At 48.2% G+C, this 17,205-nt stretch overlaps 1 protein-coding gene across 1 annotated transcript in view; it reads right to left on the bottom strand.

Moving 5' to 3' along the window:
* The window catches only part of MYO15A (myosin XVA), a 128,541-nt gene extending 111,799 nt beyond the window's left edge, over nucleotides 1-16,742 (bottom strand). The window contains 6 exon segments of the mRNA XM_036748000.1: nucleotides 3,143-3,239; nucleotides 4,332-4,406; nucleotides 5,561-5,670; nucleotides 6,835-6,898; nucleotides 9,677-9,759; nucleotides 12,918-16,742. Of these exon segments, the coding sequence (XP_036603895.1) occupies nucleotides 3,143-3,239; nucleotides 4,332-4,406; nucleotides 5,561-5,670; nucleotides 6,835-6,898; nucleotides 9,677-9,759; nucleotides 12,918-16,742 (4,254 nt within the window).
* Between the last annotated feature and the right edge of the window lie 463 nt (nucleotides 16,743-17,205).

The following is a 17,205-nucleotide window of genomic DNA, read 5'->3' as shown; positions in this document are numbered from 1 at the left end:
ACTTTATGCACATACCCTCTTTTCCCCCGAGACTGTCATGATTTGTAGGTGAGTGCAACCTGGTTTTTGGAGAGGTGTTGGGGAGTCAGGAAGGCTGACTAAGACACTTAATAAATGACACTTAATAATTAGCAAGTCACTTAATACCTCAGTTTTCTCATCTGTAAAATGGGAGGGTGTACTTGATGGTCCTTGTAGGTCTTAATCAATGATCCTGTGATCTTATTGTTCTAACAATACCATCTCAGTAAATGCCCTTGTTTTGAGCTAGTTTCATCTCCTGGCTGGCTATTAAAAGCACAGGTGAGATGGAGGGTCATGAATTATTGTTTTATAGTGCAGTTCATGGAATACCCAGAATTTAGTGTAATAGTCACCTGGAAAACCATCCACAACCTGTGAGAGTGAGTTGAGAGAGCAACCCAGAGGACGTACTATATTGAGAAGTATCTGTTGTGTTAAAACAAAATACGTCAATAAGGTTACAAAAAATGGGAAAGGTCTTTTAGAGACAAGTCTTTGCTATAGTAGAGGAATGGACTAACTGATCATTGCAAGGCCCAGAACACTTCCTAGGATTTTCCCCGTTGAGGTTGTTGTCATTCATCCTTCATTCTCAAAGAGGGCCAATGACATCATGAAGGTGATGTCTTGACTCGCTCATGGATTGGATTTAAGTGAGGCAGAGCTGTGCAAAGTCATTAGCCTCACTCTCTCCTCCAGAGTCATAGAAGCCAGTCGCTAGACAAAAGTTAAGATGACTGGAGATGGCTTGGGATGCAAGGGGTGATCGCCACTTTTGCAGCCACTACCACAAGTACACATGAGCTGGCAGAGGAAGAAATGACACCATGCTTGGGCAAGGTCTACATCCAAGCAATGTGGAAGTCACGGAGGTGCAAAGTGTCCCTAGCCATTCTTGCTACTGAGATTAAAAACTGTACTTCTCCATCTTTTCTGTCACTTTATTTTTCAATCCTTTCACTCTCCCAGAAGAGTGCTGGTCCTCAATCCTTATATCTTCAGAGTTTGCTCTGTTTTCTATTTGGCTGTTATTTTAAGACTATCTTTTCTAGGAAAGTCATTTATTGAATTACTCCAAATAATTCAGTCATTGAAGCAATCCAAACAAGGTCACGGGAGCTAGGTAGCACAGTGAATAGAGTGCCAGACCTGGAGTCAGAAAGAGCCTGAGTTCAAATCTGACCTCAGGCACTCCCTATCTGTGTGACCCTGGGCAAGTCACTTAACCCTGCTTGCCTCAGTTCCCTCATCTGTAAAATGAGCCGGAGATGGAATGACAAACCACTCCAGTATCTTTGCCAAGAAAACCCCAAATGAGGTCATGAAGAGTCAGACGCAACTGAGATGACTCAACAGCAACAACAAATAAGGTTATTCATTGAATTACTAATTTGTGTGTTTGTGTCCTTGGGGTAAATGCTTCTGAAAGGGCCATACGTGGCAAAGAATACATGGTAAGAACATTTTTCTATGTTGACTTTGTGACCACCGTTTCCTTAGGACAGCCAGTCATATCACTGATGAGCGGGCAGAAATTGGCTGAGGCTTCTGACTTCCGCTCAGGTAATAGAATTTCTGGCTCAGCTTTCTTCTCCTTATTTACTTACGCTGAGACATCAGCTACAGTCCTGTTGCTATCTGGTTAGTTCCTGCTCTGTCAGTTTACAAAATTCAGCTTGATCTATTAGCTTTAGCCCTGGTGTTTACTGATGAGTTTGTTACGTTATCTGATGTGGTGCTTCTCCTTACGCTGTCAGTTCTTTGAAGTGTAAATCTTTACCTTCCCCTTTGCCAGTGAAATTCCAACTGTACCTGTCCTGCTGATGCAGTTAAAGACTATATAAGATTGCTGAAAATGTTATTCAGGGCCCATTGGTTTTTGTATGTGAGGGGGCTGTGCTCTGAACATGCAATAAACCGATATTAAAATGTCTTTGCTTGTTGATAAGTGTGACCGGCAGCAGTGCTTATGAATGAATACCTGAATGTTTTTATATCTTAAGAAAAAGATTTTCTACTATAATATCTATTCACCACAGAGAGAGAGAGAGAGAGAGAGAGAGAGAGAGAGAGAGAGAGAGAGAGAGAGAGAGGGATTTTTTGCCAAACTGCTGGCATTTTACTGGCTCAAGATGAACAAATGACATGTGTTGATTTACACATCTATAGACTCCCCAAAGCAGGGAACAGGAGGACCTGGATTCCCCGGGGTGAGAGTCAGCAGTGGGTAGAGGTGGATTTGTAAAGGATCCAGAGAGGCCAATGTCTCAGGTACCTCACATTCCCATTGTTCTTCCCAAGCAGGTTCAAGAGAAAAGACACCATCCCCTCCTTGTTCTCCAATCTCATGTAGCTGAGGGTATTGACTAGTAAAAATCGAACCTGATTTGTTTGGAAAAAGCTGGGAAAGAGTGGTACCACTCACAAGAGGATGGAAGCCAGTCAAGAGGGAGTAACTAACTGCTCGCCAGCCAAGCACCTTCTCTCTCTACACAACTGCTAGGCACGTATAGTGTTCCACACATCACGAGACCTTTACATATCTATGATCTTTCCAGAATTTCACTACAGCTCTATGAGTAAGCAGAGCTGTGTGCCTACTACTTGACAGATGAGGGCTTTGTGGTACAGTGGTGAGGGGTTTGTATTGGGAGTCAAAGGACCTAGGTTCTAATCTTGCCTCAGACAGATACTGGCTGTATGACTGACTCCTGGCAAATCCTCAGCTTCTCTGTGGCCCTAGGGAACCCTCAGGCTAAGGTACAAAACAACTAAGGATCTGTGTGGATAGAAGGAATTTCCTCATTAGGAGTTTCTTGCACCCAATGAAACTAAAGGTCTGAATTCAAAAACAATAAAAAAGAAAGAGGGAGTTAAGTAGAAAGACCTCAGAGGTCCCTCCTGGCTCTAAATCTATGGTTCTGAAGTGGGTGAGGGTGACAGTACTGGGCCTAGTACTTTGACTCCCAGTCCAAAAGTACATTTCCCTTCACCAGCCTTAAAGTGTTCCAGACTGACGCAAAATTCTCCAGTTTCTGGAGTCCTCCAGGGCAGATTTCCCAGAGAATCATGCCCATTATAACGGGACCAGGGCAGGCTGGAGGAAGAGAGGTGATGCCCTTACCTGCTGCATGATGTCCCGCTTCTGGTTCATGGTGGCCAGGTAGCGTAGGATCAGCTTTGTGGCCTCAGTCTTTCCTGAACCGCTTTCCCCGCTAAATCAAAGACAGAGAAAAGAAGCCCAAGTAGAGAGGGGAATCAGAGGGTCATGGATGGAAGCTGGCTTTTTCCTAATGAAGAGGAAGACCAAAATAGACTCCATCTTGCAGCAACCTTATCAATCTAGGACCTAGAGGATAAGCACGTTCTTATGAAATTATGACACTTATGATAGAGTGCTGTACCTGGAGTTAGGAGGACCTGAGTTCAAATTTGGCCTCGGACACTTATTAATTGTGTGGGCCTGGCCAAGTAACTTACACCGTTTGACTCAGTTTCCTCATCTGTAATATTGGAATAATAATAATAATAGCTCCTATGTCCCCAGGTTGTTGGGAGAATCAGATGAGATAAAAATTGTAAAGCATTTTAGCACAATATTTGGCACATAGTAAGCACTATTTAAATGTTAGCTATTCTTATCATTCCTTACCTGTACAACAAGGAACATCATAGCACTCACCTCCCGGGTATCAAATGGCATGATAACTGTAAAGTGCCTGGCACATAGTAAGTGATCTATGGATCTCAGCTATTATTATTAGCTATTAAAGATACAACAGCTTGAGAATGTAACCTGAGAAACCACAAAATGTCATCACACCCTTGACATTTGCCACTGTCGTTTAATCTAGCCCCCCCTTTAAATCTATCAAAGTATAAAGTTGTGTCAGGCAGAATTAGAGCAGGGATCAAGTAAGACTTGTTTTTTTTTCTTGTTCAAACAAGTAAAATCTGTCGTCTTATGTGACTTTTACTGGGTCTGATGGGTTTTTTAGGTACTATATTCCTTTCCCAGGAATCCTAGTTTTTGGAAGCATGCGACTCCAGACACAGGCACAGTCTGTGAAGCAAGAGGATAAGGATAAGAGGAAATGGGAGGGAGTCTCTTTTGACAAATAGAGACCCTGAGTGAGATGTCCAAAGCCACATGATAATTTAGGGACTAAAATTCAGAAACCTATATTTGACTTTCTGTCTAAACTAGACAAATGAGAGGCCTGTCTGGAAGCTCAGAAATAGAGACTGGGCTTGGAGAGCACTCCAACACACCCCCTCCTCCACTTTTCTGGAGCTCTTCCTCTTACCTGATGATAATACACTGGTTGTGTTTAGCATCCAGCATTTTGGTGTAAGCAAGGTTCGCAGTCGCAAAGAGGTGCCTGCAAAGGACAAACCAATTTCCACTCTATACCTCCTGGAAGCATGGATTCTGACAAATTCCCTGGTAAGGATGGTACATGATAGGGTTGGGGGTGGGAGTAGGGAAGGCAAGGGGGTGGGAGTGTGGGACAAAAGGACAAGGGGAAAGGAAGACCCCAGCGTCCTTTGCTTCTATGAATTGAAACCATCTCAGAAATATGGATCTTCTTTCCTAAGGAGCTTTTTGGAAAGAAATATCATCATCTTTCAATTAGAGTCAAATCTAAACCATCTCAGGAATATGGAGGTCTCTCCTTTACCTAAGGGGCTTCCTGGAAGGAAATATCACCTGTCAATCAGGGTCATGAGTACATGATTTGGAGAAGAGGAAGGGTGTCCTCTTCTTAGCCACTTCAGATTGGGCTGAAAGGGACCAGACCTTAGGATCTAGATGCTCAGGCCACAACTCTTCCCTCCTTCCCAAAACTGACTGATTGCCTTCTGGGTTAGAGTGTCCCAAAGGAACAGCTTAGACGTCTTTTCTCATGTTTAATCAATTTTCCTGGCTCTAATTTCAGTCCATTTCCTCTCGTTTCAAGGACTACTGATGTGAGTTGGTCAGCCAGAGAGTCAACAGCAATAACCAGATTTACTAACTCCTCAGCATGACACAAAGAGAAGCCTTCGTCCCTGCCCTTAAGGAGATAGCAACCAAGTCAGTGACTTTACTCCTACCAGGACCTACACAGATGCCCATGCTGTTGTGGCCACTTTAAGAATCAGAGGGGTGGGGCCAGAGGTTTCAGGGTTGTGGACAGGACATAGTAACAGCACCAACCTCTCAAGGTTATTACGAGGATCAAATGAGATAATATTTGTAAAAAGCATTTAGCACAGTGCCTGGCACATAGTAGGCACCGTATAAATGCTTATTCCCCTCCCTAGTCCCATGTATTTTGTTTTGTGCATTTAAAGACCTGATTCAGAGAAGGGGTCCATAGCCTTCACTAGACTACCAAAGGGGTCTGTGACACACAAAGTGTTAATAACTCCTGCCTGAAGCCTTGCTAAAGACCGATCAAGCAGGATTCTGGATAATTGGAAAAGGGAAGCCCAAGTGACCAGTCCCAGCCCCGCCCCACCCCACACCATCGGAGGGGCAGAAGACACTCACGGTGGATTCTCCCCCAGGGCTCGCCCTTTGTACTGCAACACCTGCTCCATCCCGTAGATGTTAAACATTCGGTAAGGGTTCACAGAGACAAGGATGCTACCAATGTAGGTCTGCAACAAAGAGAGGCTGGACTAGGACAACTGTGATGTTGTGGAAAGTACCGGAATAGGTGTCTGCAGACCTGGGTTCTACATCTGGTACTGTTGGGCCCGACATAGTTTGTCACATAATTGATGCGTAACATGACCAAAGGGTGGGCAGATTCTCCTGGGTTGGGCCCTGTGAAGCCTGAAGTGAGAGCTGGGGGAAAGAGGAAAATGGAGAAGAAAAAAAGGGGCAGGGGAGGAAAGGAGAAATGGGGAAGGAGAAAGAGAAAGAAGGGAAGAAAAGAAGATAAAGGGAGGAAGAAAGGGTGAGGGAGTGAGTAGGAGCAAAGGGGAAGGAAGAAGGGAAGAAGAGGAGGAAGCAAAGAGAAAAGAGGAAGAGAGGAGTAAGGAGAAAGAGGGAAGGAGGAAGGAAAGAGGAAGAAAGGGTAAGGAGGAAATGGGGTCAAGGGGGAAGGAGGATGAGGAGGAAGAGAGGAAGGAGAAAAGTAGGAGGGGAAGGGAGGGAGGAATAAGGGGAAAGGGAAAAGGAGGGAGAAGGGAGGAAGAAAGGGTAAGAAAGGAAAGGGGAGAAAGAAAGAAAAAAGGTAAGGAGGAAATAGTGGCAAAGGGGAAGAGAGTGAAGGGAGGAAGAAGGGGGAAAGTAGAAGGGGGGGAATGGAAGAAGAAAGAGTAAGGAGGAAGTGAGGGAAGGAGGAAGGAGGAAGGGAGGAGGAGGAAGAAAGGGAAGAGGAAAGGATAAGGAAGGAACAAGGAGGATGGGAGGAAGGGAGGAAGAAGGGACAGGGGAGGAAGAAAAAAGTAAGAAAAAAAGAAGAAGGAAGGGAAGAAAAAGGGTAAGGAGCAAGGGGAAAAGACAAAGGGGAGCAAGGGAAGGAGAGGGGAAAAGAGGGAAACAGAAGGGAGGAAGAAAGGTAAGGGAGGAAGGAGGGAGAACGGAGGAAGAAGGGTTAAAATGGAAAGGAGAAACCTAAAGAAATAAATGATGTGTGATCAGTGTAAGAAATTCAAACCATCCTTTCCTCCCACTCCAATCAGGAAAGGACAAACTTTGCTCCATCTCCCCAGGTTGTTGCTTTCTGCCTCAGCTTAGGGTGAGCAAGGAATATCCCATCTTCCCAAAAACAACTTTGGGTGCGGAGCTTGAGCAACAAGAAATGGGGAACTTACATAGATGAGGTTTCTTTCAAATCTGGTTTTCAGATTGGACAACACAGCAGACTCCTGCAAGTCCCTGAAAGGTTAGAGGAGAGAGAGACGGCCAGGATGAGGTGACATCAAGCATTAGTCTGGCTCACTGCTTCTGGAATCTAGAGCTCCCTCCCAAAGTGAATAGCTACACCACCTCCCATCTGTATCACCCTGGTGACTCTGTCTACCACTTCTACATTTCCAATTTCCCAGTTGATCTGCACAGCCCTTTTAGAGAGGCGGAGATTATTTGCTTTATAGGTTAGAATACTGACATTTACAGAGGTTAAGTGACTACGATCACATAGAAACTTAGTGTTAGGGCCAAGACTAGGGTTCTGATCTCCTTATGTCCTTTCCATAATGAAGATGATTATAGAATATATAATACATGGGGAGGAAGGGAAGAGAAAGAACGAAGAAGGGAATAAGGAGAAAAAGGGGGAGGAATATATAATGTTTGCATTATATATAATATTGTCAGTGAAATATATTTATTATATATATTGTCAGTGAAATAACAGCCAACTTTTATACAGCCCTTTAAATTTTGCAAATCTCTTTACACCTTTTGTGCTAAATCGTAGGGATGCCAAAATGAAATCCTTCAAGGAGGGCTGGATCTGGGAGGAAAGGTCTTGAGCTCTGTTTTGGACGTGTTGAGTTCGAGATGCCTACGGGACATTCAGTCTGAAATGTCCAACAGGCATGTCCAACATGATGCAGGACTTGGGCTCAGGAGAGAGACTTGGGGTGGATATATAGATCTGGGGAATGGGGGTTGACTTCCAAAGAGAAGATAATTAAATCCACGGGGAGCTGATGGACTCATCAAGGATGTAGAGAGAACAGAGAAGAGACAGGACAGGGCCTCAGGGGTATAGCTGCAGTTAAAGGGCATGACATGGAGGAAGATCCAGCATCGTAACCGAGAAGGAATGATCAGAGGGGTAGGAAGAGAACCGGGAGGAAAGAGTGTCTTGAGAAAAACCAGAGAGGAGAGAATGGTCAAGTGTCCAATTCTGCAGAGGTTAGAAGGGTGAGGATTGAGAAGAGGCATTTAAATCAGACAGTTAAGAGATCATTGGTGACTTTGGAGAGATCGGTTCCAGAAGGCAGTTTGCAGCGGGTTTAGAAGAGACTGAGAAGAGAGGAGGCACCAAGGCCTTTTTGAGGAGTTTGAGAAAGAGAAGCAAGCAAAGAGGAAAGCCAGTGGAGACAGCAGCGTCCAGTGAAGATTTTTAAGGGACCAATTACATCACTTCCCTGAACCTCAGCTGACTCATATAATACCTCATAAGCATTGGTAGGAGAAAAGTGCTTGGCAAACTTTAGTAGCTCTATGTATAAATGAATTGTTAATAATACAGTTATCCCTTCCACATAGCGACTTTCTCCATAGAGGTTTCTATATGTGGCGGGTAGAAAGGTAGAAATTAAATGGGAATTTTGGGGGAGTTTTGCAGAAGCCACAGACAACACAAGGGAGTGCAAGGGAAATTGCATGTGTTACAGTGAAGCTTCCTAGGGAGAAGCACAGGCCAGCAGACAACACAGAAAAAGTTTAGAAACTCAGAAATGCATAAAATATACGTATAGTATTGCATAATATCAACGTATTTTATCTTTTAATACCATAATAATTCAGACCTCTTCTCTAGTACAAAGGGAGAGCCAAAAAACTTTACTCAGATTTTCCAGATCGTGAGGACCCCCGGTCCTTCTCTCCCACAACGTGGAGAGGATAACTGCGTTATTATCATCATTTGGCAAAGTGGAAGGTGTCATCCAAATAGTCATGCACACAATGCTAATGATGATGGTTGGTTAGTCAGCCTTTAACCCTGAATGGCTGAAGGGCTGTTATGGAGAAAAGCGATCAGACTTGGTCTATGTGGTCCCAGAGCACAGAAATAAGACCAATGGGTGAAAGTTAGAGGAACGCCGATTTCAGCTTAATTTAAAGAAGAAGTTTCTGACAATTGGTGCCATGCCACACACATTGAAATGGCCTGCTTTGTGAGGCAGTGAGTCCTTTGACATTGAAAGTGTTTAAGCAGTGGCTATCAAAGTTCCTGTAGAGGGAATTCATATTTCCCATATGGGTTGGACAGGGTGACTCACAAAAGTGTAGGATGTTAAGGGGCATTAGAAATCGTCTATTTCAACCCCTCATTTTACAGATGAGGAAATTAAGGCCCAGAGAAGGTAGGTGATCTGCCCAAGATCCCTCAAGGAATTTGGGACAATCAGGATTAGAACCCAGGTTTCCTGATACCCAAATCCAGTTCTTTCCTTTACAACATGCTGCCTCCCCCAATGTCCTTTCTAACTTTAGGATTCTAAGATTCTGTGATGTCATTTGCACCCATCCTATACAAGCAAAGGACCCTCCCCCCACTCCAGTTGCCCAGACAGTGGACAGAACTGGAACCAGGGGTAGGCAAGGTGGGTAGCTGCTCACAGTACATCATCTAGGGAGCCACAACACAGTGTCAATTTTTATTATAATAATAATAGTAACTTGGTCTTTTGGTTTTGTAAAGTACTTTCCTTATAGCAATCCTATGAGGTCAGTAATGTTAGCAGTACTTTATAGGTGAGAAAATAGACTCTGAGAATATATACTCTCCAAGGAGCCTAGATATTTATTTTGCAAGGGACATTGCATGTGTTATAGTGAAGCTTCCTAGGGAGAAGAACATGCAAGGGGCAGGATTTTCAGACCTTGAAACCTAGGGTGGTCACCACCCCTGAGAAGCTCTAATGGCCAGAAACACCCCCCCCTCCCGCTCCCCCTCCCCCCATCAAAGACTCTCACTCCAACTGGGTCATGTCTTCCACACCATCTTCTTCCTGCTGTACCCGGTATCTCATGGATGGCAGGTTGCGGATGGAGTGCATCTGTCAGGGGGAACAGAGAAAAAGAGCTGAGTTAGGCTGTGGGTGAGAGAAGGGGGGGTCACAATGAGAAGGGGGAGAGTTAAGAGGGACAAGAGTGGTTTGAGTGGGGAGAAGACCTGGCTTCCCATTTCAGAGAAGGGAAAGCTAAGGCACCGAGCAAGGGAAAATTATCCTAAAATCACCAAAAGAGGCCTGAAGCAGGAGCCGAGTCTCCTGATTCCCAGTGCCAGCATCTTTCGCCTTGCCAACCCCCTGGGGTGGTGGTGGAGGAGGGCAGTGCTGCTAGCTCTGGCACAATAGGATCCTTGGGCAGGGCAGAAGAGCTCTCCAGTGCCCTCTGCTGGTTGAGCTTGTGTGTGCATGGGAGAGACAGATGGGAGGAGACAGGGTTTGAAGGAGAGATGAGAGGATGCAGGAGGCCTGGCTGAATGGAGAGGGGAGCAGAATATCCTGGAGAGAGGGAGAACGTGGGGGTGGGCCAGAAACCTTGCAAAGCCATTCAGATCACAGAGCAGCAGGAAAGGACTGGAACACAGGGATTGAGGAGACATGTCTGAGGGAACCCCCATCATCCTCATGGGGAGGAGACAGAGAAAGGGGCAGATCTCCCAGCCTTCCAAAGTGTTTTTAAAAACTTTTGAAACACACACACACACACACACACACACACACACACATGCATGCACACACCCCTACCTCACACAACGTACATATTTACACATCGCATATACATATAATCAATCGTGTACAAGAAATACATTTCCAAACTCCCCCTACACACAGATTCATTCCCATGCATACAACATGACCGAAGGCATACGTGTGCACATATAGCCCCAATATGCAATGTCATGTGCACAGCACTCGTTCCATAATCTTCATATTTCATTCACATGACCTTGACACGCATGCAGTATAGACATGTACTCTGTCGGTTTGATCCCTAGCACACATGTGTACGTAGTTCTCCCTTACAGACTCCCACTCCTGTCTTGCCCACATGTGGACACTACTGTCACACCAGCCACTCACTACAAACAAACCAAGGGAACAGACCAGCCCTAGAGCTTTTGGTCTACCATCAGAGCGGGCACCCCCACTCTGACTGTACCTATCCCCAAGGTCATGAGAGTGGGAACTTTCTCAGCAAAAGCTAATGGAGAAGTTTTCTTAGACCCTGGGACCAGGGGAGGAGCTATTCCCAGATATCTCCCTGGTGGTGGCGTCAGCGCCTTCCTGACCATGGGCTGGGGAGTGGGTGGGACAACATGAATTTCCCTCCCATCTTCCGTTCCTTAGAGGTTGCTTTTGATAAGTAGGGCACTGAGAAGAGAAAACTCAAAAGGCCTTGGCCACATGCCTGGAAGAACCTTCTCAGCGGCCGCTGTTGCCGCCTAAATAATTCAGCCACTCACGTATTCCAAGGTGATCAGTGCCCACCGTGGGCGCTGCCATGCGTCCTTGCCCCGGGGCCCTGGGCGGTTGGCACACCTCTCTAGAAGAGCTGCATCAAACACAGAACGCAGGACCCCGTGACTGGGCGGGTGGCCGCCTTTTGCTGATGTAGCCTGGGCCGCCATTGCAAGGGACCCCTTCTGAGAACCCACTGCTCCCGGACATCCGCAGCCCCTGAGCCAGACACCCATCTGTGGGAAGGGAGGCAGCTGATTGGGATAGAAATAAGCTGCCTGCCTCCTCCTCCCCCACTCTTATGGCAGAGGAAGGAATCAGCCCCAGGGGAGGGCTCTGGTGACCATCCCTCCCCCCCACCCCCAACCTGAGTCTAGTCTTTGCTGCCAAGAGCCGTCTACCTTGCTGCTTATTTCCCAGGCCAGGCCAAGACCACTGGCATCCTTAGTTCTGGCCTCACCAGCATGGGTGGCCAAGACCATGAGGCTCCTAGAACATGATACTCAGGCTTGGGGGTCGGGGGAAGGGGTAAGCATACTGGTTCTGAGAAGATCCCTTGGCTACCCTGTGGGTACCCAGAGAGGACACCTATGAGGTTGTCAGATAGAGTAGCCAGCCAAACAAGCAGAAAAATCTTGTAGCAGTCCCAGGACCATCCCCAGGATAAACAGAGCTTCTGGGCAGGTCATCTCCTGTCACAGAGCTAGCCCGGTCTTAGAATCAGGAAGATCCGAGTTCAAATCTGGACTCAGATACTAAGCTGCATGACCTTAGGCAAGTCACTTAACCTTTGCCTGCCTCTGTTTTCTCAACTGTAAAATGGGGATGATAATAGCCCCTACCATCCAGTGTTGTTGTGAGGACCCAATGAGATGGTATTTGTAAAGCGCTCTCCCCAATTTAAAGCACTTTATAACAATGCTGTTATTATTAATATCATCATACAAAAGGGAACAACTTCTCAACCTAGAACGCTCTCTTTTGTTTCCCGTTCACCCATCCAAATCTCCCCATTCGTTTGTGGCTCAGGTGAAATCCCACCTTCTCCAGGAAGCCTTCCCTGACCACACTCGTGCTCACTGTTCTCCCCATCCCTGAGTTTTTATAGCACATAGGACAGGATCTAATGACCTAACACTTGCCCATGTTATACACTGTTCCTTTCATTTTGATGCAGCTGGATTATGCCATCTGAAGGCAGTCACTATGGCTTATCTTCTTTCCTGTCATGCCCAGCCCAGGGCCAAACATGTACCAATGGCAGCAACTCCCACTTCTATATTACTTTAAGATTTACAGAACTCTCTCTTCACTATCACCTGGGAAGGTAATTAGTGCTAGGATTGTCCCCATGTTACAGATGAGAAAACTGAGATTGGAGGGACCAAAGACTAAAGTTACCCCATTAATCAGTTTTAGAACCAAGACTCAAACCCGGGTCTCCTGACTCCATGATCAGTGCCCTGTCTATGCTACCACAATGATGAGATTTATCCGCTTGAATGGAGCTTACGTGTAGAGAGGCCTCCTGAGTACATCCTGTTTATGGAATGGCCTCTTGGTTTGGGGAAGAAGCTTCATGGAGAAGCAGGTTAAATAGTTTGGGACTGCCTTCCCAAGGGAGGAAAAAGGGAGGTTGACTGTTTACTCAAACCAGGACCCTCCTTCAAGGGGTATGGGCCACCCCTTCTACCCTCAGCCCAAACCATTCGCCTTCATCTATAGTTACACCAAGAGCTTGTACTTACCTGAGTCTTCCAGCTCACTGGGCCTTCCTTCTCCCAGGGGCTCTTGAAGGCGTGGCACTGGAGGGACACCTCACAAGACAGGTAATGGGACAAAGTCCCTGCGGTCACTCTGGGCCATCGTCGATAGGCCTCGGTCGACACTGAGACGTGCACCCAGCTGGGCTTCTGGGCCTTCGGTAGGCCTTGCACTGACCCTGTTGGTTGTCTAGTCTGCAGCTGCTGGGGCATCACCGACACCCGCTGGAAGGAGCTCATCTTTTGAACACGAGGCATAACAATCGCAAAGCGCCCAGGTCTCGATGGACCTCGCTCTCCTTTCTCTCGGGCTCCAGCAGGTCCTATGGAAGGGACCGACTGGACCAATGATGTGGGTAAGGATGCCCATCTGCGTAGGCTTCGCCATGTGGCACCAGGTGAAGCAGGCAGTGGGTAAGAGAAGCTACTGTTGAGTGCCTTTCGTCGCTGCATGAGCCCTGGGGAAAACTTCTCAGAGACCCTAGAGGAGAGAGAGATGGAGACTGGAGAAGCATTGGGGGTGGGCGCATCGATGCCTTCCTCTTTTTCGGGCTTCATGGGATCTTCATTTGATGATTTAGAGACCTGGCCAGGCCCAGGCTCTTCAAGCCTACCAAGGAGAACATGGGCTGAGTCACCGGCCCTTTCTTGGAAAACAGGAGATGGAGGATGGGCGGGTCCAGGCACAGGATGACCAACCTGTTGGAAGAAGGGTCTGTGAAATGAAGATGGTGGCCGGCGTCTCTTGGAGAAGCCTCGCCGGCTGCCAGTCAGGCCAGGCCATGGGGATGGGGGGCGCTGGATTGGGGGGAGATCCACATCCCAGCTTGGAGCTAGCGGGGGTGGGAACCAAGGTGGCGCCTGCCTGCCTAGTGAGCGGCGGCTGTCCTGTCGGGGAGGTACATCAGGCATGGGTCCCTCTCCACTCCAGGGACCTGGTGGTGTCTGGGGAGGGACCCGTCGGCGTGATGACCTCTGGAGCGGAAGATGCACTTGGGGCTTTACTGCCTTAGTTGGACGCTCACTGAGCCCGTTCCAGGTGTGGAGAGGCTCCCTAGGGAGGTTAAGGGACCGGCGTCTCAGGCTTCGGCCTGGTGGGGGTGAGGGAAGACGCTGGCTCCCACCTCTAGGAGGGAGACGAGGGGACCCTAAGTGGGGGGAATGAGGCCCAAAATGACTGAGTGATGGATTTGGGGAGAGAGGTTCTCTAAGAGATAGATGACGGCTGGAACCCTTGGCTCCCAGTGGAGGTGAAAAGGGGGGCCTTCTGGGCCTAGGGCTATATATCAATGAAGAAGTGGAATGGATAGATAGCTGTGGGGAAGAGGGCCTCAGTGGTGAGTGAGCCCCTGTGCTACGGAAGCTCCTGAGGGATGGCTGTGGAGAGGGAGGAAGGGGTCCTGATCCTCGGGGGGATCCTAACAGGTCTCCAGAGGACATTGGTCTCCTCATGGAAGGCCCTGGAAAGCCAAGTATGCCTGGTCTCCTCAGAGATGACCGAAATGAAGGAGTAGGAGTTGGTGGCCTGCTTGGGGGTCCTCCAAACCACAATGGATAGGGATTAGCCTCTGGCTTCTGAAAATTGGATACAGAAGGTGGTTCAATGAGACTCCACCAGCTGGACTGTGGCCTGAGGACAGGGTGTGCTGGGGGAGACCAAGGCTTCTGGCGCAAGGAAGACTGGGGCGAGGGTGGTCCTTGGTGGATGGATCCATAAGGAGAGGAGCCATAGGGAGAGGGCTGCGTGGGCCCTGTTGAAAGGTTGGGTAAGAAGGCCCAGAGGGATGAGTTGACATCTGGATTCTTGTTCTTCCTCTGGGGAGGTGGGGAGATGAGGACACTCTTCTTGGAAGGCGCTGGGGACGGAGACAAGGGAGGTATACTCTGGGAGCTGTTGCTAGTTGTAGGGCCTCGGAATTTCCTCAGAGTCACTGGAGTGGCAGGGTTGTCAGGATCCATGCCTGCTAGCTTATAGCCAAAGCGCTTGTAGGCTGCCTCCCTCACGGCTGGTCTCCTGAATGAGCCTGTGCCCTTTCGGCGGGCGCTGCCACCATATTTGGGGATGGGTTTCTTTTCCGAAAGGGTTTTCTTTATGAATCGGGCAAGTGATGTTGCTGGTGGAGAGGGCCTGCCCAGTTCTCTGTGGAAGCCCAAGTCTCTCCTCATCCTAAAGGCTGACAGGGCTCTTTGGACATTTCGGTCCCGTGGGGACAGGAAGCCAGCATAGAAAGGGTGGAGGTATGGGGCATAAGGCATAGAGACTGGTGGGTACTCATCTTCTTCCTCTTCTTCTTCTTCCTCTTGCTCATCAGTGGTGAGTGGGATGTCCAGGGAAGGAGGCAAGGGCACGTCCAGTTTATCTTTGCCAAAGATTTTCACCTGGGGCCGGGGAAAGAGTCGGAACTTCCTGATCAAGGACAATTTGGAGGTGGCCGACTTCTCCATGCCCTGCTGCTCAAAGAAGGACGTGCTGGGTGGCTTGAAGGTATAACCCTTCTGCTCGATCCCTGGCTCCTCTTCTTGCTCTCCCTCTTCCAGCTCAATGATGTCATCCATGGGGTGGGCATAGGGATTATGGGGGGATGGGATGGGAGGTTCCCAGGCATAGTCAAAAGGGGGACCTTCAGGGTATGGAAAAGGGACCTCAGGAGGGTAAATGGCATCAGCTCCTCCTGGGTGGTACCCCACCTCATCATAAGGACTGTAGGGACCCAAGTAATAGTTGTAAGGATAGGATGGCTCTTCATAGCCATCATAGTAACTGTAGGGTGAGTACCCCAAAGGTGGAGCATAAGGTGGGGCATAGTCATCATAGCCGTAGCCAAAGCTATAGGGAAGGTAGAGAGCACCCCCATAGTAATCGTCGGCATAGTAATCATCGTCATAGTAACCAGGACCGTAGAAATCGTGGTCATAGTAATCACTGTCGTAGTATTCATCATCGTAATACTCATAAGGGTCTCGGACAGGGTACCCGTAGTAGTATTCACCATAGTTAGGCCACTCTGAGCCGTAATAGCCCCAGGGGGAGCGGTACTGTTCTTCCTCCTCGTACTGATGGAGCGACTGCCGGTCATAATAATCATCTCCCTCGCGATAGTAGTCGTAGTATTCCCCCAGGTCCTGGAATCCTTCCAGCCCATAGAGGGACTTCCTGGAGCCAGACTGATGGAAGGGTTCTTCTGTCTCAAAGGGAAGGAAGCCAATGGTTTCTCCTGACTCATACAAGCTTCGGCTTCGGGGGAACCTCCTCAGCCTCCCCTCTCGCCTGAGGATGTCAGCCCCAGAAGGGAATGGAAGCTTCTGAGAGCCAAAGCGAGAACTCGAGCGATTCAGCCAGGCATCCAAGGAGGCCTGCTCGCTTCCTGACTCTTCTGCCTTTTTGATGAGGAACCTTTTGGTCAACCAGTTGATGGAGGTGGATGCTTTGCTCAGCACCTGAGCTCGGGGCTTTAGCTTCCCTCTGCCTCTCCTGCCAGGAAAACGGATCACCATGAAGGATGGCTTCTTCTCCTTCATTGCCTTCTTCCTCTTGCCCTCCCGCATCTGTGTCATCAACTTGGAGGTGGATTGCAGCACGGTCTTGGCCTTCTTCTTCCTCTTGGTCTTCTGTGGGCCTCTGTTGAGACTCCATAGGAAGTGTGAGGCACTCCTGAACTGACCCTTCTTGGATATCTTTGGTGTCCTATCCCGGAAGCCCATAAAGAGCCTAGAGGTACCTTTGAGGCTTCTTTTGGGTTTCTCTGGTTCAGGAGGCTTCTTCCCCTTTTTCTTCTTCTTCCCCTTGTCTTCCTCCTCATCTTTGGCCATGGTTGCCTCCCCCTCCTAGTCAGGTCTGGCAAAAAGGACACTGAGTTTAAAGCACAGCAACTAGCACTTGGCCTGGGGCTAAGGAGTGGGCTCTGTCCCTCCACACTCACAGAGGACACTCAGAGTGTAGGCAGAACAGGGACCTGACTGGGCTGAGGAACTTTGCCTGCCTGTGGAGGAATACGCCCTAAGGAGGCTGCCAAGCCTAATCTATACATAATTCATTGCTTGAAGACTTCTCCCCTTCTCCCTCCACCCCCATCCGCTTAGTATTTCACCTTCAAGCAGGCCTTGGAAATAGGTTAAGTGTCATTTACTGGGGGAAGGGGTAGAGTCCGAGGGGATTAGTGACCCTAGCCTCATCTCTCTCTTGACTTCAGTTCTCCTTCCAGTCTCCAGGTGACTGCTGTCTTGTGGGGTCTCATATGAGATATGCAACCTTCCTTGCTATTGAGACCTCTTC

Source organism: Trichosurus vulpecula, chromosome 1, assembly GCF_011100635.1.
Source record: "Trichosurus vulpecula isolate mTriVul1 chromosome 1, mTriVul1.pri, whole genome shotgun sequence".
Lineage (NCBI taxonomy): Eukaryota > Metazoa > Chordata > Mammalia > Diprotodontia > Phalangeridae > Trichosurus > Trichosurus vulpecula.
This window is presented reverse-complemented; position numbering and strand designations above follow the sequence as displayed.